Source organism: Lagopus muta, chromosome 1, assembly GCF_023343835.1.
Source record: "Lagopus muta isolate bLagMut1 chromosome 1, bLagMut1 primary, whole genome shotgun sequence".
Lineage (NCBI taxonomy): Eukaryota > Metazoa > Chordata > Aves > Galliformes > Phasianidae > Lagopus > Lagopus muta.
Window position 1 is genome coordinate 46,173,720 of NC_064433.1, and position 23,708 is coordinate 46,197,427.

General features: G+C 36.6%; 1 protein-coding gene across 16 annotated transcripts in view; it reads right to left on the bottom strand.

The window, feature by feature from the left end:
• ANKS1B (ankyrin repeat and sterile alpha motif domain containing 1B) overlaps positions 1-23,708 on the bottom strand; it is a 402,720-nt gene that overhangs the window by 174,583 nt on the left and 204,429 nt on the right. For 13 of the 16 annotated variants that reach the window (XM_048933569.1, XM_048933568.1, XM_048933550.1 and 10 more), the window contains one exon: positions 20,389-20,495. In XM_048933569.1, coding sequence (XP_048789526.1) covers positions 20,389-20,495 — 107 coding nt within the window. Of the gene's footprint in view, positions 1-20,388; positions 20,898-23,708 lie in introns of those variants that run through there. The other 3 variants (XM_048933562.1, XM_048933561.1, XM_048933560.1) reach the window with 2 other exon arrangements.

Below are 23,708 nucleotides of genomic sequence, written 5' to 3' on the forward strand. Positions count from 1 at the left end.
TGAAGCATATATTCGATAGCTCACTTAAAAGAGTCCCATCCTCACTGCATATCACTTTACTACTCACCCACTTAATGCTAATTTCCCTGTCAACTGCATCCTTTTGAAATAGGTGACATCTAAACTGTCCTCTGGCTGGCAACAAATTAAAAACAGCTTACAAGATGGTTAAGGACACACTGAATAACCATGCCTATCCTTTTCCATTGTCTCAATCATATGCCACAAGGTTTATAAATTTTCATCACAACATAGCTTTTTCACACAGTAAAAGAGGTTCTTCCTTAGAGGCTTGCAAGAAATAACTAGAGAAATGCAGTTTTTAATAATGAAAACTGCTTCTTATCAGTGAAAAATTTCAGGCAATGTGTCACATATTTCGTCTCCCAATAAGAACTGGCAAACGACCAGAATTTAGCAAGCTTCAGTATGAGTGAAAGGTTGCCTCTCACTAGTATTGCCACTGTTAACATGAAAACAAGATCTGTGAGAATGATTATTGAGTGAAATGTTTAACTCATACTTTAAAGTCACAATGATTTATCAGATTCCTGGAGATACTGAAGAAATTGTTATTTCACCTACAAGCCTGACAAGACTATGTTAGAAACATCCCTAGCAGAAGCTTGAAATTCTGCCTTGGGCAAGAATAAAGATTGATTGTAAAATATGTTAGGAAGAATGGACCGAACACATCACAAATCATTTGGTAGCATTCTTCTAAAATTACACTGCCTTTAAACTACTGATATCGATACTTATCCTCAACTCTCACTCTGCTCTATTATCAGTGTTTATATTTATGACTTCATTAGCAATTAAAACCTTCGCAAAAATAAAGAGGAAAGCTGAAGACAGTTTTCCATGTTGCAGTTATTTCTTAAAAACTATTGAAATCTTAATTAAAGAAGGTTATTTTAGCCACAGATAATAGCAATGGATAGCAATTCAGAGCAGTTAAGGCACAATACCACTCAGGGAATTTGACCTCTAATTTGCAAACTATGCATGAAGATAGAAGATGACCTAAAAGGGATCCATTTCAAAAGGAGTCCCAGCAGACCTCAAGTCCCATCTACCCATGTTTTAAAAATCTCTCTCTGATTCACATTCAGCTCTTCCAGAAGTGATCCTAAACTAACCAGTACCATCAAAGGCCTTTCCAATATTGATATTCAAAAGAACATGCATTCACAGACCTTTCACACAACAGTAGTAGTTAATTAAAGTACAGAGATAATTAAACAATACTGATAGCTGGGACAAGGATTATTGTAAGAAAAATTCTGCTATTTTTATCTCCTCTTCCTTGTAGCACTGATTCATTACAACCACCACAATTGTCACATGCAAATTAGCTGCACAGATAAGGTGGCAACCGAAAAAATTACCTCCGATATTGCACTTGGCCCACTTAATTATGAACGCTGTTGACCCAACTCTGTCTGCCTATTTAATCATAACAATTCAAAAAACAATTATTAATACCTACCTAAATTACATATTAATGTCTTGAATGTATATTGCAAAGATAATTTCACTTCATTTGAGTAATGAAAACTCTGAGGAGTCTGTATTATACCATTATTCAGATTACTTGAGATAAATGCTAGTTATCCTAGATGCTAAATTTCTCAAAGGGCTTACTTTAAAATCAATATTACCGAGAGCTAATTAACAGACTTCTAAATTCTTGGGAAAATATTCCTTTCTCTAGTGAGTATGTGAGTATGTGAGTGAAGGGAAAGACAAATACGGTATTTTCAGAAATAAAAATTCTGAACACATATGCTGCTTGCAACATGGGATTCTACTTAAGCTTGGCGTTTTTGTAATAAATGTAGGAACCCCGCTTACTTCCAGGGAAGTCTCACAGAGTAAATGTGCATGTTTCAAACCTCAATTCTGTCTGTCAGATGTTTTCTTTCCCATGTTTTTATCAACCCCAGTCATGTTGAGCCATGCAAATCAGTCCAAAGAGTACAAAATACATAGTCAAAGCCTTAGACTGTAAAATTCTGGGCAGAATCCATGTTTTAAGAATAACTTATTTAGAGAGGAGGTCTGTGAAATGGCGGTAAGAAAAGCATATACTCAGGAAAATACTTAAGCTTATACATGCCTATGGCCTGAAGTTACAGCTGTGGCTTTGCTCAACTCCTGAACCCCACTCACATTGTTTTTCACTTTTACCTCTGGGCTCCCTGACTTTCAGTTGTGAGCAGATGGAACAGCTTGGAAACTACATCCAACTTTGCCTTCACATGAATCAAGAACAAGGCTCTGCTTTTTAGGTATCATGGGAACATGATCTTATGGAAAGTCCCAGGGCATGCCTAGGGCAGAGCCAGAGAAGCGTAACATGAGTGGTAGGCTGTACTTTCCTAAGAATGTGACTGAAGAATGAAGAATTCCTTTATCTTTTTTTTCTTTTTTTTTCTTTTTCTTTTTTTTTTTTTTTGTTTCATAGCACAGCACATTTATTAGAGGATTCACCAGAAGGGAAAAGCTCAGATTCACATCTTGCTAAAACTAAAATTTGAATTTTCTAAAAAGTGAGCAATCTGTGCAATAACTGATATAGAAGAACATTCTGGGATTGAAGCAGAATTTTTCAGTGCTCCTGCTTAAAGTAAATCACCAGTGAATTCAGTCAGTAAGTCAGAAAGGAACATTATCCTTTACACCAGTGAGAGTTGGGGGTGGTACATTGGTCTTACACTGCTTTTGCAAGAAGTGTTTCCGGTCTAATTCCAATGACTGCAAAACATAAAAAGTAGAGAGAAAGCTAAATGTTTCGAATTATCTTGAAACTGAGAATCGTAACACTTGAGCTACAGTCATGCTTCTAGAGTGCACTGTAATTCAAAAGGTGGTGGTGAGCAACCTGCCCTCATCCAAAGGGACAATTTTGATATCAAGATTCAGGGAGCAAGATGAGAAATTCAGCCTGCAAATGTTTTCTGAAGCAGGACTGCATAAGGAGGCAAAATCTTCAGGAATAGCTCTTGCTTTGGAGTATCTTGCTGGTCTCTTCTGCTTACCGCTGCAAAGCTCCTTCTTAAACAACAACAACAAAAAAAAGATCCACACAAGAACTGCAAATCGAAGTGACCATGCCTTCTGTAGCCACAGCTTATCTGCATTATTAATGAGGTCTTCGAGGCCCCACCTGCCTGTTTGGGATAAGCCTGTGCACTGTGAAATGAAGCCACAGTTGTACTTCCAGGCACCCAGACCTTTTTCAGATGTAGATGATAGCAGTTGGAGGCAATTAGGTCAACTAAACTTGCTTTTTAAATATTTTATTACAAGAGATAATAAAAAATATGAAGCTACTTCCAAAAATGAGAAGTACTGGAAAATGGATTGTGTTTTCTATGCATCACTGAGCTGCTGTGTTTAAATGTATTTCACGTTCATGCCACTTTTGCTCTGCCGTGGTGCAGCAAGGGTGAAAGGTAAGAGATCTGTTGTAAAACAAGCTGGAACATACCAACTTTCTCTAGGTGAAAATTAAAAGGTTGCAGGGCAAGTGCAGTCAGCCTTGCCAGACAAATTCAACAGTGACAGAAAAATGAGCAAACACTGGAACACAGGAAGTTCCATACAAACACAAGGAAAATCTTTACCGTGAGGGTAACAGAGCTGGAACAGGCTGCCCTGAGAGGTGGTGGAATCTCCTTTTCTGCAGATACTCAAGATCTGCCTGATGCTTTCCTGCTTAGCCTACTGCAGGAACCTGCTGTAGCAGGGGGGCTGGACCCGATGATCTCCAGAGGTCCCTCCCAGCCCCTATGACTGACTCTATGATTATGTTGAGACCCATTTTAATATACTTGTACATATTTTATTCATTAAGGCAGACAGAAGGCATTGCAGGATTGAACAAAGTATTGTTTCCCATCGCACACATGAGATTTCTGATACCTGTGATTATTCTAATACAAACTGTTGTTATTTATTTCCATGTCTTATGCAGAGGCATTACTCTTTAGGCCCCTGAAGCCCAAGAGGTAACAGAGATGGTCTCCATTTTCTTCATACTGTTTCTAAAAATATGAGAACATTTGATTAAGGGTTGACAATTTTCTTTTCTTCCTTTCCTTGTTCTTGTAATTCATTTCACATGGGAAGTGGGCTGTGTTTTTCTTATTCCTTCCAATTCAGCAGCTGGGTGGCTGGCGTGGCAGGCCCACTCTCGTCACCATGGCAACCAGCAGCTCGCTGTAATATGATCCCATGTGCTTCATGTCTCTACATGGGGTGATTATTCTCTGGTAACAATCTGGGAAATGCTTTTCCATATTCTCATAAAGGAGGATTAATCAGCGTTCCACCGCGCGGCCATCCTGCGTGGAGCATGGCACTGTGTTAGGAAGCATTTCATGCACAGTCACTTCACAAATGGTTCAGGCTGAGCTCAGTGCCCACCGGTGCTGCTCCTCAGGAATGCACTGGAGAATCCCTGTGTTAGCTGGAGAGCCACCAGCATGACTGTGCTAAAGGTGAGGGCTGAAGGCCTGCCCTGTTGGTTGGGTGTCTCTACTGGTGAATGCTCGGAAAAGCAAAATACATTAATAATTGCTCTTATGTAATGTTCTTGTACTGTCATCAGTGGGCTAATTTAAAGCTAAGCATATGAGTATGTAACTACATTAGAGAGTGAGTGCTGAGAGCAGATAGAAGACTTTATTTTACTAAATAAAAATCCAGCTCAGATTGCTGGAATATGTGGCTTAGTTGCCCTTCAGTCCCTAGAAGAGGTGATTTACACTGTTCCAGGTTGCAGCAAGTCATCCCCATGCTGCAGTGCTGATTGCTTTCTGTGTGTTGTACAGGCTCTGGACTGTTAATTCTTACAAATTAACTTTGGGATGATGTATTACACAAGAATCAAAATAGGAGCTCTCCCTTCAGTAAACTGCGTTAATAGGCCCAGACTTATAGATTGCATGGCAGAAAGGATATTTCTTCTCTCCTAAGGGGAATATTACACTCTCTCTTATAACACTTGAACAAGGTGTAACTGGGCAATATTTATAAATCTGAAATGTAAGAACAAACAACTAAAAAAGTAAAACCAGATTTCTGGCTGTGAAAGTCAAATCCTAAACTTGGTACTTTCTGTTCCCTTTATCCCTTCCTATTAGCTTTCATTCTCTTTGTAATTTATTCGCAATACACATTTTTTATCCAGATGTAGTAAAGGAAATACTATGTTAACTAGTATCTAGTTAACTAAATACTAGTAAAATAAATGCTGTGGCCTTTCTTTCTGTTCACATTCTCCCCTATATTTGCACATTTTTCACTCTTGCAAATATTCTTGCATTGTTTAGCTGTACACAACACAAAAGCAGTAATTAGTGTGACTATTGTAGTTCTGTTTCCTACCTGTAGCAGAGTAGTGAGGGATTACAAATACTTAGGAAATTATGCACAGAACATTGTCTTTTTATACCAATCCGTAAGTAGGTGTGTAAAGACAGCTACAATCTTTCAGTAATGATGCATATATATAAAAAAAAAATAAAAATCCATGCATTTCAAGAAGTGTGTTCTCAAAAACTGAGCTATGTAACTTGAACCAAAGCAACTACTAGCTGCAAATATTAAAAGTCATAGATTGGTTTTATGTATCTCACATTACTTGGTTTAAAGAACTTTCTGTGTAAACGCAAACATGCTGTTATTTATTTGATCATGGGATTTATTTGATTACTTGTTTTATAGGATGCTGCATGTGCATCCCACAGACATGCTGCATTTACTCAAAACTCTGAGTTGACAGGTTCAAAATAATTATGAGCAAAGCTTGACATATTCTTAGAGTAGTATTACCTGTATGCAGATTGATAAATTCCCAAAACATTGTAGAAGAGCCCTGCAATGTTGCTACACATCTGATTTTCGAAGTATACATGTTAGGACACCTACTGCCATAGCTCACTAATCCTACACTCTAGAAATTCATTTCCTTTAGTCATAAGGAAATCTTCACACAAGTCAGTCTGCTCTGTATAGCACACTCCTTCCTTCTACCATTGATGGCTATTCACCAATCTGTTTCCTACACAACGATACTGCATTTGACAATCAACATTTAGGGACTTTGGGGGCCTCCATTCTATCAAAATTCTGATGCTTAGTAGGTTTCTCTGTGAGCAAGCTTTTTCTAATTTAACTTTGTAACAAAAAACGTTCCTCATGCTCCTGAACGGGTACTTGAGTCACACTGGTCCTTCCCTGCCTCAAATAACAGCTCCAAAACAAAACAATGTGTTTGTGTGACAAGACAGTAGGATTCTATGTAACTTCAGTTGATCTTGCTTCTATTCTACAGTACGCCTTCTTAAAAGGGAAGCTACTGCACTAAATAAAACAGACAAAATAAGAACAGCTGATCCCCACTATATATTAAAGCAATTAATATCCAAGGTCCCAAAGTTACAAATTACAAAAATGAAGACTGGCTTACCAGCCTTCGCCACAGGATACCTAATCTATATGTGATCATACATAGAATATAATTATATTTCTGAATAATCCATGAATTCAATGAAAGGGGATTACAAAACGAGATTGCTGGTATTTTTAGCCTTTATCTTTCCCTGTGTGGGTCCATGTCTTATATATATTTTTCCATTGAAAGCTTCACCAGTAATAATGATTCACTTTCTTCTGACTTTTTTTAGACATTCATTGAAATAATAATAGACAGCTCCAAAACAGCAATTAATATATTTTATATGACTGAAAGGTGGCATTTTTATACCCATTATACAGATAAAGAATTAGAACAGGACTAATTAGGGCCAGGATTTGAAAAAAAATAAATTCTCACTGCCTAAGTATAGGGATTGTTTTCTTCCAGTCCAATGAGTACTTAGTACTTACCTACACATATACTGAAAGGAGACCTACAGACAAGTTTAGCTGTGAGTTCTCACACTTCAGCAAACGTGAATTTTGCTCCTTCTTTCAGACATGTATATCAAAGCATTTTCAACATATTGCTGTCAGGAAAGTTTGTCTTAATATGTAGCAAACTGACCAGGAAACTCAGAAGTCGCTTAGGAAAATGGAACAATCTGAATAATATGATATTACAAACCATGCTGTCGAGCAGTTTTGGCTTTCTGCAAGGAGTCAAATGAAGCCCACCCAAGGAAACTAGCTCTCATTCAGCATTAGCTCTGTTGTGTCAGAGCAGGCTCCCAGAATAACAAGAATGCCTCTGAGATGACTATCCAGTTCAATGTCCTTCTGCTTTGTTTAGAACTACATAAATGTGTTAAATCAGTAAAAAGACTTAGTTGTGGGACAACTTCCTCTGCCTTCCTTCCTTCCTTTCTCTCATCCTTCCTTCCTTCATCTGGAGACAAAAAAAAAAAAAAAAAAGGCATTTCTACTGAGGAAAGAGAAAAGGGAAAAAGTAGGAGTGAGGGAGTACAAGAAGAGTCCATTTTGAAGGGATAGCATCGCAAGGAGAGAGCTTAGAAATACACATGGATTTTGTAGTATTCAGATATAGAGAATCTTGGAAATAAAAAAGAAGGAAGAATAGTACCCAGGCATCTACAGAAGAGATTAGGTATACTAAGACATAGTTTCTCCTCTGAGTTTGATTTAACAAAAGCAATAAAATGCACAACTTCAAGATTAAAATAATTAAAAACTACTTATAACTAGCTCATACACGGAAAGTGTTCCTTATTTCATTTTGTTTGGGCCATAAAAATATCAATAAATATTAAGTACTCGTTTTATTTTCATGTAATATTTTTAGCATGAGTCCAGCAGTTGTCACTGAATTCACTCAGAGCTTAACTGACTTAATGAGATCCCTCAGGCAATCTGATTAACTCCTCAGAAACTGTGCTTTCCAACTACAAGTACTTTGAAAGGAACTTTCTAAGGTGAGACACAAGCAGTTAGTTAACCACAAGATAGCTCTTAATACACAGATTTTTCCATCCCAGTAGCCTTTCTTGATTTCATATATGTGGATCAACAACATTACATAATTTCTTAACCAGATAATTGAGGAAGTAGAGAACTGGTTTTTGAAAACTCACAATCCAAACCAAAGGCTGACCTCAGAAACAACCCTTAGGCATAGTGCACTTTTTAAAGACCAGGCTTCTTATGCAAGTGCTAGCAAGTGTTTTCTTTATTCCATTTTCTCTCAAGTCTTCAGTTCAAGAAGGAAAGAAATTGTTATGTGTCTTGAACAAATACATACATGAAGCAATATTCATATATATACTTAACAGAGTTAGAGAAATCAATCTGTACAAGTAGGAACAGCAGAATTTGCAAAAAGCCTGATACTGCTGAGAAGCAATTGTTTGTAACAGGGTTCTTCCACATACTTCACTCTTGCAGCATAAAGTTATTTTTCTAGCATAAAGATAGAGATGAACTATATCTTCAGGCTACTATACAAAATCCAAACATCAGGTAATAATTTTATGGGCAGAATAGATATAGTTCCAAATTTCAAGAGAGGAGGAAAGTGAAACAAAATAATTTGCATTGTCAATTTCTAATTCCTTTCTGGTAACAAGAGGCATGCTTTGGGAGTTCAGAGATGCTAACAGAGCTGTATTATTCATAGTACGTTAAAAAATGGATCAAGGCTAAAAACCAACTCAGTCTTTTGCAATCTTTTAATCTTAATGCAGCATGGAACTGCAACATGTAACTATTGTTTTTTTTATAAACAACATCTTAAAGTGGGCTTTTTATGTATTTTTAAGGGGATCTGTTTGGAGAGGGCACACCTGAAACAGTGAAAAAGCTGTTAAATAGTGTGGACACTGAAGAACAGAAGCCATCAAGCGTTTAAGAACTTTTAAGAGCTGAAACCAGCTGCAAGATGAGCAGTAAGATTACAGTGAGTTAGATGCAGGTCTTTTCCCCTGTCTCCATAGCCACAAACAAGGGATTGTGCACAAAGGGCCACTATTAGCCAGTTCATGGTTGCTAATTTAGGAAATCAAGTGAAACACTGCTTTGGTTTTATACCAGGATGGCCATTTGATAGGTGCTTATCCAACCTACTTTTACTAGTGGTATTTCATTTTTTAATACTTAAACTGATTTTTTGTACTCACTTGCTAAGTAACCTTATCCCTCCACATCTGCCCCTGTGTAAATACTATAGCTTTTGTATTATGAAACTTGCATCTAGAGCTGGTCTTTGGCATCCAAAAATTTCAAATGATCATTATAACAGTCAAAGTATTTACATAGACTTAGAGCAGGTACTGGTGTTCACATCAACAATCCTCTTAAATCATTCAGATTCCAGTAATAAAATGAAGTACTTTATAAGATAATACTAATAAAAGCCTGAATCTTGAGATTTTGGGTCAGTCATGGGTTGTACATACCATCAGTGCATTTACCATTGGCTTCAGAGCAGCCAGTTTAAAACAAATACAATGCATTGTTGTACAGAAACTATATCCTGTATGCACAGCAATTGAAGTTTAATGAGACATAGCAAAAGATACAGAATATGATATATTTCAAACCCAATACAATGGCTAACTAAGTGAAAAAAGAAAAAGACCAGAGAGCAGATATGGTTTTCATTGTGTCATTTTGTACTTGTGATGAAGTGCTTAGACCCTGGAAAACATTTGGACAAAATTTTTGGGACTGGCCTTGTGATGCTCTATTTTATGAAAAGCCATGAAAAAAAAAGTGTTTCTAACTGAAGACATTAATTTTTAACTGTCTAAAACAAGTTATCTTCTATAGTGTTATTACCCTGTAATCTTTTCTGACTCCTTGTAACTCATTTTTAAACTGTGAATATTACTTCCAAAGCCAAGGTGCATGTTTGGATGTAAAAACACTTTAAGACTGATAACACAATTCCAGTGTTCCCAGTGAACAATACTGGCCATGTGTGCATATGTGTGTATGAACAGGCAGAACAGACAGGTCTTGTGAAAGGCAGGCAGAACAGTAAGCATGCTGATGGTTTCGCGGATGCATTGCTTTTGGCCACCATGAAAATTAAAACTGGTGCTGAAGAGTTGATGCCACAGAACAATATATGGTCATGGGAATGGGAGAAAGAATCATTTTCAACAATGTATGAGAAAATGGAAGATGTCTAAACAGAAGAAAGTTTAGGTGGCCAGGAAATGTAAAGCAATCAGGCAAACTCTCTACTGAAGTGTTGCTTGCATGGCAATTCTGGTACATCATTTTAGAACAGCTTCTAAAAGGTGGCAGTAAATTTACTAGCAAAATTAAATTTGTCTCCTTTGTTGAAATTTGAATTATTTTTAAGGGAAGAAAAGCTTCTCATCTATTTGCTGAGAGGCACAATACCTTGTAAAATAGATTACCTTGTTACTGGTTTCTCTTAAATATTTTGATTCTCTCCCTAACTGCACAGTTACTTAATTTGGCTTTATTTTCTTCCAACTACATCCCATTGCCACATTCTAATCACCCCATTTTATTCTCACTAGACTCAGCACTGATGACAGTACCTTTCTGTTACTAATACCACCATCCATTTCTTTCTTGAATAACCCATTAGCTGAATGGTGAAAGGATGAAAACATAGGTCAAGAGACTTATATTCAGGATGAATCCTGTGATTTGTATTTTATTTATCTTCTAGAAATTCATTCATTCGCCAGGAGTTCTAAAATGTTGTTACTGAATATTGTAATATTTCCTCCTTGGTATCCTAAGTCTCTTAACCAAACATCACCTAACCTAGATGATTCACATATTTTAATTAATGAAGTACTGTCTTATCTTCTTGTAGTATGATCGCTCTCTCTCCTTCTCTCCCCTCTCTCTAATATTTCAGTGCCCTTCATTAGTACTGTGTTTCTCTAATTCTTGTACCTTGTTCCTTATGCTAAGACTAAAATGACTCATAGCAACGGTCATAACTTTGTAAATATTCCTTTTAGCTATAACATATTTAAAATTTTTCCAGAACGCATTTTACTCACGTAGTTAATGTGAGGTCATTTTCCATACTATTTTTTCCCTTATTTTACTTAGGTTGTTTAGTAGTTCTTTCATGATGTGTTCTCTCTTTTTCTTATTTTAGATATAGTCTGATTTTTTTTTTTCATCTGCATAAACACCTGAGCTTTTTTTTTTCTTAGCAACACGCACTCCTCCTTGATAAAGAATAATGTCTGAGATTCTTATGCTTGAAATTTCCAGTTACCTGTTAGTATCCATTAATCTTTCCCTGAAAACTCCTTTAGCATTGCACAGTATAATTATCAAGCTCCTCTGTACTACTGTCTCTTTCAAGCATCTTTAACTTAGTCGGGGAAGTCTGTCTGTTCTGAGATTAATTTACCTACTGGTCCAGACTCCATTTATTTGTTTCTTATTGGACAGTACTGTTCTAAAACAATATTATACACAAATGTATATTTTGTTCCATATTTAGTTCCTTTCACTGTGTAATTTCTTTTTGCATTAAGTATTGTCATATAAAACAACTAAGATTAAACTGTAACTTAATTTTATGTACAGGCTACTGGTCTTAAGTCTATTTTTGTCCTGCATTACAAAGCTTTCCGTTATTTATTGATAAATATATAAATGTAAATAAACTGATTATCCTTTGAATTTTCCTTTTTTTTTTTTCCATTGCCGAGTCAAAGTTCCTAGAATGTCTCCTCTCTTAACCTTTAGGCTTTCTGTTACTTTTAATGCTCTTTTTCACATTGCCATCTTTTACCATCTTACATAATTTGTGAAGAATAGCATTATGCATTACATTCTGTATGCAAACATTTATAATTCTTGAAGATATAACATTTTCCTTATTGGTAACAAGATCAGTTGTAAAGGTTTTGGCCTTAAATAAATGCATACTAAGAACATATTGTCAGAATGGCATCTCTTATTTTATGAGGTAATAAAATAGCATTCTAATTTTATCACTTTTAGAATTTTCAGCTGTTTTATCAACCTATCTTTCAGATGAAGTATTTGCTAGTAGTTTCTCATAAAATTCTACTTGGAGCCAACAGAAAATTCCTTGTATTTGTAGTCTCAGAATTTTTTAGGGTTCGTCAGTGTTTGCACACTGAGATGAAGGTCTTCCTCTGAACCAGGCAAGCTTTTAGCTCAAATACAACATTTAAAATTAACATTTAACATGTTGTTAGAACAGATGGGACTAATTTCAGCCCTTAAGTACTCACAGATATATATAACAAAATAATTTCACTTTTACTGGTGACTGTACCTGCAATGGCTTTCAATGTCTGGTTGGATAAGTTGGACCCACCCTCTTATTTTAGCATGGGTTTTACTGAGTCCAGTACATTTATATGTACACTGGACAAGCTCTTTTCTCTCAGACGTAGTGAGCTTTTCAAAAAGACACACAGACACTACATGTCACTGTCCTGAATGGAAGAGGTGAGTGAAAGGATTCTCCGTTGCATACACTGGCATCTGGGTGATCTACCAAGTGTACAGGCTGCATGCCTTGTATGTACGACCTTGTGTAGAATAACATTTAAATACAGATGGCAAAATAGTGTAGAACAGTTAGACAAACCCTCATCTAAAAGTTAATTTAGGAAAGTGTAGCAAGAACACAGATGGACCCACCCATATTTTTAAGATACAACTGTTGAGACAGGTTTATACAACCTCTGACTCTCAAGGAATCCACCATAACCATGGTATCTTAATAATTGAGTTTGGAGATGGATTCCATAGGACTCAATTTTCCAAACAATAACAATAAAAATTGTCTTTTCTTTCTTCTGTGGAACAGTTATTACTGCCAAATCTTTCATAAAGTCTTTTGTCAAGTGCAGGATCATTCTCCCACCCACAATGCCTGTGATTTTTGTACACACACCACATATTTATTTATATATATTTATAAATATGAAGCAGATCCTTTTAAAAACCCTTTCTTTTGAGGAAAATCAGAAAAAGCACTGCCTCTCCAGATCTTTTATCTATAGAATCATGATGATCACGATATCATATCATTTCATATCATAGAATGATGAAGAATGGTCTGAGGTTCCCTAAAGACAGGAAGATAGTGCGGGATATTTATTTGCATGTGTGATATTGATGAATACATGAAAAGGCCCTTCTGCTCCTTGACTAGCTTAAGGAATGCTATAATGGAACCACTAAGTGGAGAATGCAGAATAGGATTATTTGTGAGACCAGTTGCTTTTGCTGGATGAGAGACACGATCTTCAATTCAGGCATGCACCTGAGCTCAACTTTGCAGGTCTCATTATAGGAATCCCTACTTGGATGAAAAACCTCAAGCTTCTGGTTTGGATGTTCTGAGAGAGGAGAAAAAACTTCAACAAAAATAATTTCTTTCACTTTTTATGGACACTGGGTAGACTCTAGCCCAAACACAGCCATTTAGATTTTTACATCTACAGAACCTCTTAAGGAGACCTAGTTAAAAAATACAGCCTGGAAAGAAATTCTGCTGATCAGATTAATCTACTTTATTTTATTCTAATAATCAGTCAGCCAGTCAGCTAAATTACACTTTATGCTCCCTTAGCTTTGATGACTAACAAAATGCTTTATCTATTAGGCCACAAATAAGAATCTAGGCATTCGAATGCCTAGATTCAAAATTCATTGCATTGAATCTCCAAATGACTATGGGTTTCCCATATAACCTGTATCATACATTCCAGGTATACATAAATGTCTTAAACAAGAAATTCCAATATATGGGTGACTGATTCCTAAACATCTACTGATTGCTTCAATAAAACTGAACAGTGCCCCATTACATGTTTGCTTAACAGGTTGGCCCAAGGCAGGAGTTGGACTGCCTCATGAGCTACAGTTGCAAAAGTTTGTCAAGGTGAAGGAGAGGAAGACTTTGAAGGGTGCAGACTAACAAATAGGCACTTGGCTCATGGTAGAAGCCAGGGCCATGCTGGTACTGAGAAAAACTCCACAGCTTCAGTGCAGAGCGCTGTGGATAAAACAAAACTAGGAGCAAGTCCTGGGGCTTGCAAGTGAGGTCCAGTTAAAGAGATTGAAACTCCTAGCTCCAGGTTTATATTCTAAGATGTAAAGAAAACCACCGATTATTTCAGCACCAGGAGGACTGGCATTCTTTCTGTGATGCTAAAAGCATGACTTTCTCCATATAACTGACTGAGTTTTAAGGCTGCCTTAAACAATTAATCATCCAGGCTAGACTACACATAGACAATGCCGTCTGAATTGTCTAGTGCTTCAAATGATTCATGAGTGACCTGATCAGTCCCTGTGGTAGCCAATGAGGACCTGGAGAGCTCAGAGCCTGGATGCTGCAAAGGTCATTCTGCTCTCCTAAGCATTTCAGGAGTTGGCTGGCTCCTGAGAGTCACTAAAGTCACTACAGACTAGAACCCTTGTAAGACATTGGCCTCTTTTTCATTATCTGCAGCATGGCTAATTTAAGTAAGGTGTTGGCAGACTGACTCACTCTTTCTTCTCATGCCAAAAACCATGAATCTCTGTATCAGGTATTTTTGGACAAAAGCTGCAGTGATCTCAGCAGGTGCAAGACTTGAAGCTAATACACACAGAGAATTTTGTTCAGGTACATATCTCTCTAAAGAAATGAAATTGCATCTGTCCTTTACACTTGATACAGTTTTAAATCCTCCAAACAGATTAAAGGCAAGAATTACTGGTTGTTCCAGCACAGCAAATCCCAGGAATGAGACCTGAAGATAGACAGCAGATAAACTTCAGCTGACTAATAAACCATCGTATTTAATAAAAAATGAAAGGAAAAGAAACAGAGAGGGGGAGTAAGGGAGAAAGAAAAGTCAAATCTTAGCTCAAAACTAAATTCAGAACAAGCAGCTAAGGGGAATTGAGAAGGTAGCCCATACCTAGCATCACTGTGAACCTGAGTAAGCCTGTAGGTTGATCTGAAAGTAATGCCTCCTATTTATTTCCACTACACAAAACTACAGCACATACAAAGAGTACAAGACTATTCGATAGAGCAAATTCTCATTTCTCAAATTTCTCATCTCACAAAAACATTCTTTTTCAGCACAGTCACCAACTGTACATTTTCACCAGCAGTAAGCAAGAACCTGCATCCTGCACTCATAAAAATCTGTGCCAGCAGAGGTGACCCAGTGCTTTACAGCTGCTATGACAGAATAATTGCTAGGAAAATACTGCTCATGCAGTCCATCAGCCAGAATAGATGGCAGGTGCTAAATCCAGACTGTACGGTGGGTGTCATAGAACAGTCCAGATATGATTGGTAATGTGCTCCATGGTCTTCAAACTGGTATGGATCATAGCATTATTGCATTGTAAGAGAAAGGTTATCTTCTTCTCTGGCTTGACTCTGGAAGTTTGAGCCTTCAGCTTCATGATGAGCAGTCAGAGTTGATGGTTTGTCCAAGTTCCAGGATTACCCCCTTCCTATCCCAAAAGACAGTTCACATTACTTTACCCACTGAGGGCTGTATCGAGTTTTTTCTTTGATGAGGAATTCACTCCATGGACTGCTGTTTTGGCTTCAGCTTGTAGTAGTGATACCACATCTTGTCACCAGTAATAATGTGATCCAGGGAACCATCACCTTCAGCCTTGTATTTGTTCAACAGGTCCAAATAAACGTGCATATGATGTTCTTTCTGTTCCCATGTGAGCATTTATGGGGCCCACCTGTCATAAACTTCATCATATTCCATCATTGCCACCATCGTTTCCAATGCATTGAAGCCAATATTCATCTCTGTACACAATACTCTGGTTGTAATCTGCCAGAGCATAATGAAGACATCTGTGGTCTGACATCTGTGCATGGCCAACCAGAACATGTATTTTCTTTCATGTCACTGTCTCCACTGAAACACACAACCCACCACCTCACCATGCTCACATCCAGTATTTGGTCTCCATAACAACTGTCAACAGGTGCCATTTTTTCTGCATGGAGGAATTTGATGACACACCTTTGCTTCATACACACTTCCATGTGAGATGCCATTTTGTCAGACTGCCCCCCTGCTGCCATCTGTCACATGGCAACAAATTGTAGCAGAGTATTGGTGGGAAGGTTCAGCCTGTACTGCCACACCAAAAACATCTGCCATTGTGGGCCAGAATAATAAAATAGGATGCATTACTTTTGGAGCCACCTTGAGCTTGTGCAGGTAAGTTCACAGATGAATAAAAATACTTTATTTATACATATGAATATAAATAGAAAATAATTTAAAGGGTTTGGACTAGATGATTTCCAAAGCTCCCTTCCAATCCCTATGACTCTATGAAAGAAATGCAGAAGCAACTACGATACTAAGAAGAAAATCAAGATGTGTATGAGCCAGAAATTCAAGATTCATCTCAGCTACATATGCATCAGTAGCATAGAACCATAAGTCACTTAAGTACTTGGAGGATTAGAGGTGCATGTGTGTAAATTCACAGCAGCAGTGAAAGTCTACTGTCCAATGCCAATTCACATATTAACTGTTATTAGTGAACAATACTTTGGAATGTCAGAAAAACATAATTTAGTGCTTCATGCTTTATGTTAATTCATTTTGGCTTCCTGGTCACTGTTTCTCTCATACAGTACTTTACAGAACTTTTTAAGAGAGTTTATCTTCATCAAACTGCAATACTAAGCAAGTGATAAAATTTTAGAATATCTTAAATGATTGGAACAACCTATAAATAGATAGTCATATGAAGTCATTAATAAGGACTAGTTTTACTGGGTAGCCATTTGATGAACTGCTTTTATCTCTGTAAATCAAGAGCACTGATGAAGCTCCAAAGTTGTAGAAAGAAGCATGCTAGAGTCCAGTGACCTCGTGTGCTTGAACATTTTCACATGCTAAACATTTTTTTCCTCAGCAGACTAAGTTGAGTAGCCCTGCAAGTCTGTATAGAGGTCTTAACTTGGCCCAGGAGCATCTATGAGTCCTATGCATCAAAATGATGTTCACTGATTCATTAGGTTTCATCACAGTTTATGTCTAGTTTATATATTACAATGTATTACTGATGAGATTGTTTTTGTGTGCTTTAGAATTAGCATAACTGCAAAATAACATTTACACTATGAAAATCACAGTATCATCTGCAACTTCAAATACTGAGTATCTCTGCAAAGCTATGACAAGTTTTTACATTTGAAGGACACTGCAGCCTATTACACAACAAAATGTTGAAGTTAATAATGATTGCATATATATACATATATATATATTCAAGTACGATTCCATTCCTACAAGCATAAATGAGCTGAAACTTGGGACTGAATCTGCCTCAGGCCTATTAAATGTTATGCAATTGTTATTTCTGCATGACACTAACAGAAGGTAGGAACTGCAACTTGTTATGTGTGCCAATACTCAGTAAATGGATATAGAGTAGTTAAGGAAAACATAAGTAACATTTTAATACTATGTTTCACCATATTTTAAAAACATATATATTGATGAACGTAAGGCAGAACTGTACATACTTTAAGGTTAGTAGCAAGCAGGCTTTTTCTTGCTAGGAAGTCAACATACTGAAGGTAGCACAAACAAATCTTCCTAATTCTAAGTACAGTAAGAACAACTTCCTTAATGCCTAAGGGGGCCGAAATATAAGGAGTTAATTTCTGTGATCTAATGAATGATTAACTATGAAATCCTTTTATCTGAAAAAGCAAACCTTTATATTAGAGTGTTAATTTAATTAGTAGAATTTTGCTGTTGAGAGTTGTATGAATGTTATATTTGTTCACAGATTTATGTTATTCCATGGACATTAATTATATTATTGTGATATCCTCTCTCCTGCTCTGAACATCTAGAAAGACCTGTACTACTAAATCATACTTAATAGGAGTGTGATGGTTGTTGCTTAGGCAACAGAATGAATAAATGCAGGTCAGAATGTGCTTCCAGAAAAACGAAAGCAGGAATATGGTACAGAATGAAGAACAAATATGTCTAACTGATTTTTTAGTGCACTGAAGTATTACAGTGAATACACTGAAGTATATTTTGTTTGATGTAAAGCAGATAAAAGCAGGTAACCAGCATGAAAAGCTTGATATGATAAGCTTGTAAATTATATGTAAGCCATTTTAATAAAGGTAATCCAGTTCTCTCATGCTAAAGAAGACTACAGTACATTCAAGTTTGGAGAAGTCTGATTTTTTTCTGTTACACAGCAGTTCTTTCCTCTCTCATTTTCCTACAAACAAGTTTAATTTTCTCATTAAAATTCTGGATAGGATGGAAGGTATTTTAACAAACCCTCTCTTGAGTTTTTCAGGACAGTCTTTCATTACATAATGTTCTCGTATTCAAAAGAATAATATAAAAAGAAATCAGTATTTTCTGTTAATTTTATTTTTCATAAAATAAGGGAAATGATCAGTTTCTAATGCAAAAACATAAACTGAAATGTGTTACAGTATAATAAACTATGAAATCCATAAATTAGTTATTATTAAACTACTGCAATTTTATACTTTTATTACTAGACAATTTTCCAGATTTTTGTCTAACCACTGTATTTGAGGCTCTAGTCTTCTGTTCACACGTGCATGCTAGCACAACTGTTCTTAGGAGCAGTTGTCTGCTTTATCTGCAATATATATTTAGGAAAATAATAATTTAAAATGATTGGAAAACATCATCTAGAACACACACACAAAGCAAAATAAAAATTAAAAAAAAAAAAAACAGGCATAATTTAATCTGCCTAATGCCTGAAAAGTTAGATTTTATTATTAAATATGCTCTCAGATAAAGTTTGCAGATTTACAAAACTGTGCCAATAAGATTCTAAGGAAATGCAAGTCATAAATTCCCAGAGAATGTGGCTGGGGCCCCTCCACAGCCAGGGAATGACTGGAACTGCCTCCAAGGCCGTTTCTTGAGCTCCCTGGGTGTTCATCATTTACCTGTGGTAGGCGTACCCCTCTGCATTTGTTATGCCGCCTACAGTCTCTTGTGAACAATTTCCTTCTGTAATCTCTTTAAGACTAAATGATCACCTACTTACGTAACTAATGCTACTATACATACATATAAGAATTTGGTGTGATGTTTTTGGAAACTTTGGCTTGAATTTTTTTATTTTTATTTTTTCCCCTCACTCTGCACTCCCTTGCTGCTTTGGTTCCAAGAATATTTAAAGGAAAAGGTGGTAATGATTTTTACTGATGTAAGCAAAAGATGTCAGACATAGAAAAACAGGAAGAAATCTCTACACTATTGTAATGTGGAAGTGACATAAATTGGTGCCTTAATTTTCTGATCAGTAACATGCAGGCATATAATCACACTGGCAAAAGAAATTAAATAGGAAAAAAACAACTCATAAGATGATTTTATAGTGATAATATTCATGCCTCACTGCTGTTTCTCATATGCCAAGTTTAAGTTATGAAAAGTTAGAACTGTTCTAAGGCATAGCTGGGGACCAGAAATATTTTAAGGAAGGGGTGATTAGTAACATTTCAAGATCTGATTTTTTTATGAGAACTGTGATTGAGAATTTTTGCAGGAGATACAAGTAATGGGAATAATGGGAAGCTGGTATAAATGTGATTATATAACAGTCTTGTAAGTAAGCTTCTCTCTTTACAGTCAATATTTATTTCAGCTGAAAGTTTTTCTGGCAGGTCTATGTTACTTAATACCTCATGTTAATACTGTAAATTCTGAAGCAGATAAAATTTATTTCATTCACTTGTTCCTGAAATATACTCATGTTAAAACAGGAAAATGGAACTATTAAACAGAATGCATTACTTTTCCACACAGGGCATAAGTTTCAACAAGTGAATCCCACAGCATGATCATCTAAGATGCAAAAACACTCAACGAAGACATCTAGAATCGATTGCAAAGAGAGAGCACTTTATTAAATAGTGTTCTGCTTATAAAATACCTCACATTGCAGGAATGGCATTGCATGCTATTTAATTATTGTGAAGATGATGTTAATGTTTAAATAAAAATAGTAATATGTGGTATTGCAAATAGGAGTGTTTACAGCTTTAAATATTGTGAAATTGTCTCCTGCAGTGGATTAAAAGAACTGTGCATTTTTCTTTTTTAAGAAAGACAGGGGAGAAGGCAGACAGGGGAGAAAAAGACCCTTAATATGCAGTTTTCTTTTACCATATTTCTCGATAGAGCATTTTGCAATGTGTATAATTCAGAAGTTTATTATAGGACAGTCTTTATATTCATTTAGCTAGACACAGAAAAGTGAAACACTACACAAATCTTAGTGCAATGCAGGATAGCTTTAAGGTTTTAATGATCACAGACAGACAAAAAAAAGGCAGCTACAGTGTATATACACAGCTATGCACGGAAGATTTCTTACCATAAATTGCACATTGTCAAATCCATTAGCCAGCAAGTGGTTTTCATACTGAGGTAGCCCAATATTTTCCAACCATTGTCCCACTGTCTGGACAGGGCATCGGGGTCCTGTAGGAGGGTGAAGAGGGAGGCGTTTAAGCAACGAATAACCGTCCACTGGATAATAGCGGTAGTCCTGGGCTGAGAGGTGGCATTGCCACATCGTGTTCCTGGGAAAGTTGGTATCAAAGGAGCCCGCCAGCTTGACAGATTAATGTTTTCAGCAAGCAGAAAAGTCAGAAGTAAAACATAGTTTACAGGGCAGTATATACCGTAAGATCTGATCCTAGCTCTACATTTCTTGGTTATTAATCTTTACTACAGACCAGTACGTCATACAGAAGGAAAAAAAAAAAAAAAAGAAGCATATCAAGCTGTCAGCTAAGCAGCTCTCCGTTATATGTGATTGTTGGAATACTCCACAATGAGCAATGCACTGCCAGCAGCAAGAATTCTTTTTATCAAGTACTCCTACACTCATCAGTATGCAGCTCCATGCTTCTTGCTCCCCCTCGCTCGCTCCCCTTCATTACCCAGCCTAGGCTACACCTCGCATTTTCAATAATAGCCATCAGATAAGGCAGATTTTTTTTTTGTCTGCAAGCTGTAAGCCTGCTGCTGCTGCTTCCTCCTACACACCCATCCAAGCGTCAATCTTGAATGATGAGAGCAGTCAAAACAAATGCAGAAAATAGCAAGATTCAAAAGCAACCCAGAGCTCTTAAATCTGAATAGAATCTTTATACCACTTACGCTTTACATATCTGTTTGTTGTAGGTTTTTACGTTTCACAAGACATTAGGAAAGACAATACATAAACCACAGCCTATGGCATGAGTTACTGTGCATTCCTTTTTCTCTTTTTAATACAACGTAGGCAGTGGTCTGCATTTCTGATTATATAAAAGCAAAACCGTTTAACGAATCAATAATGAATACATCTCACAGTTTCTCTCCTGTGGTACAGCAAAAGACATAAACTGCACAACAGTTTTAGTCCGAGTAATTAAATTATCTGCATGATTTCTTCAACCGTAAAATACTATAAGACAGAAGAAAACCTTTATGACAACAGAAAATGATTCAACTTGAAAAGGTCACCCTTCAAATGAATAATTAAAAAAATGTTTTTACTAAATAAAATTTTAAGTTTATATTCTTTTTTTATAAAAACATGAAAGATAGCAAACAGACATACAAGACAGATGATTTCTAGTAAGGATGTAGATGTTGCATCTTTTATCAACTATAGCTGGAAAAAAAATTAAATAGGAAATGGTAAATTTAAAAGCAAATTTTGCTCAATAAATTAAATACTTCAAGAAAGATCTTCCATCAATGTTTAATTTTTGAGGTGGTTTCTCAATGGAAACATTTTATGCTTTTGTTCTCAGAGGAGTATTTACTAAACTTTTCCTTTTCATAACATGCTCAAAGGTTATAGGGCTCAACCCAAACAGGCAGAAAATGGATATATTCAGGACACAATTCTAAACACTCCAACAGAACTTCACTTATTGAACACATTAATACTTTTCTTTGTTTTTCTTGTCCACTGTGAATCTCAAGTGATGATCAGCACAAGGTGGAATTTAATTCCAAGCACAGGGAAATTCAGATTCCTGTTGGAATCATAGAATGGAATCTTAGCATGGCCTGGGTTGAAAAGGAGCATAATGATCATCTAGTTTCAGACCCCTGCCACAGGCAGGGTTGCTAACCACTAGACCAAGTGGCACAGAGCCACATCCAACCTCTTAAGAGTATCATTTGAAATTTATCATATCTTGGGATAAAATTGTTTGAGGAAAATCCAAACTTACATTCCAACCAACACGTTATGATACACATTGTAATTGAAAATGACATGCACAAGCTTCCCAAGCAATACCAGAATGTACTCCAAACTGAGACAGATATTTAAAATTAAACATATTCTAAGAGTTTGTACAGCAACCTGAATAGTCCTTGAACAAAAATCAGATAACCTTTCACTGTCTGATCTTGCTGCTTGGATTTGTAGAACATCTCACACAAACAGATTTCAGCATAACTTTAGCTCAGCCCCAGAAGATTTTCCATTAGGTTGGAAAGGAACTAAGAACAGGTCTGTTGCAGGAGCTGATGTTACTCCAGGTCTTCCTACTGATTTGAAACACTGATCTGTGAAGTACGGAAGTTTCACTGGGCCTCTCACTGGGCTTACCAGGAGGTGGTCAACCTGTAATTGCTTTTGTGAGTCTTCTCAGTAATTTAATATCAACAGCATATGAATATATGCAATATAGAGCACATTTCTTTGCTAAGTACAGTTTGCACAAATATCTACATGTACTTCAATCACATTAATAGATTATCCAGTTTTTCTTAGATAAAGTAGATATTCCAAAATGATGGGAGTCTAGGTCTCATGGAGATGCAAACAGATTTCTTCACACTCCTGTAAATCTTCCCTATTTTGTAAAGTTTTTTCTACTAAATATCTTATTTTTATATAAATATATCCATGTATCAATATGAATATCTTTGTACCTACAGCATAATCTATTTAGGGCTGTGCCTGGTCAATAGCAAAGCAGTAAGGAGGAGGATAGACTATGTTGAATTGAAATATAGTGGGCAAGAAAATTTGAAAAGCTGGGCAAGCTCTTCAGATAAGAAACTTGAAACAGAATTATGACAAGCACAGTGAGAATTAAGACCATGCTGAATTCTTCTTAGTTGAACGATAAATGATGAATTCCTTTGAAAAGGATTCCAAATGTTGTTATGTCCATTTCCTCCAACAAAAAGAAAGATGATTATGGGAAGAGATCTAGTAAAGTGTAATCTCACTCATTCAAAGGATTATGTGTGATTGACTTCTGTATTTCCTGTTAATTCACAGACACAAATGTCTCTCTACCCGCTGTTCTCCATAAACAAAGATGTTCTGCCCATAGTAATGCATAACCAATAATCAATACACCAGTTTCACCGTCAAACTGCTTCTTCCTTACCTTACTATAAACAGCATGGAAGTTATGCTGCCAGCGACTACATGAAAAGTGCTTGGCTCAATGCCTAGCAACAGTGTAGGCAAAATTCCACTTCAGAGTGGCTCCCCAGACACATTTCATGTAGCTACTGGTGCTGTGTTTAACAGTCTCCCCGACTCGAGCACTGGGTGCCTGTAGCAGTGTTGGTCTTACTGTGCACTCTTCTGCTCTGTCCCTTGCCAGTAACAACTACTTGTCTGAGCCCATCAGCGCAACATAAGGTTGCTCAGCATGGGGAAAGAAG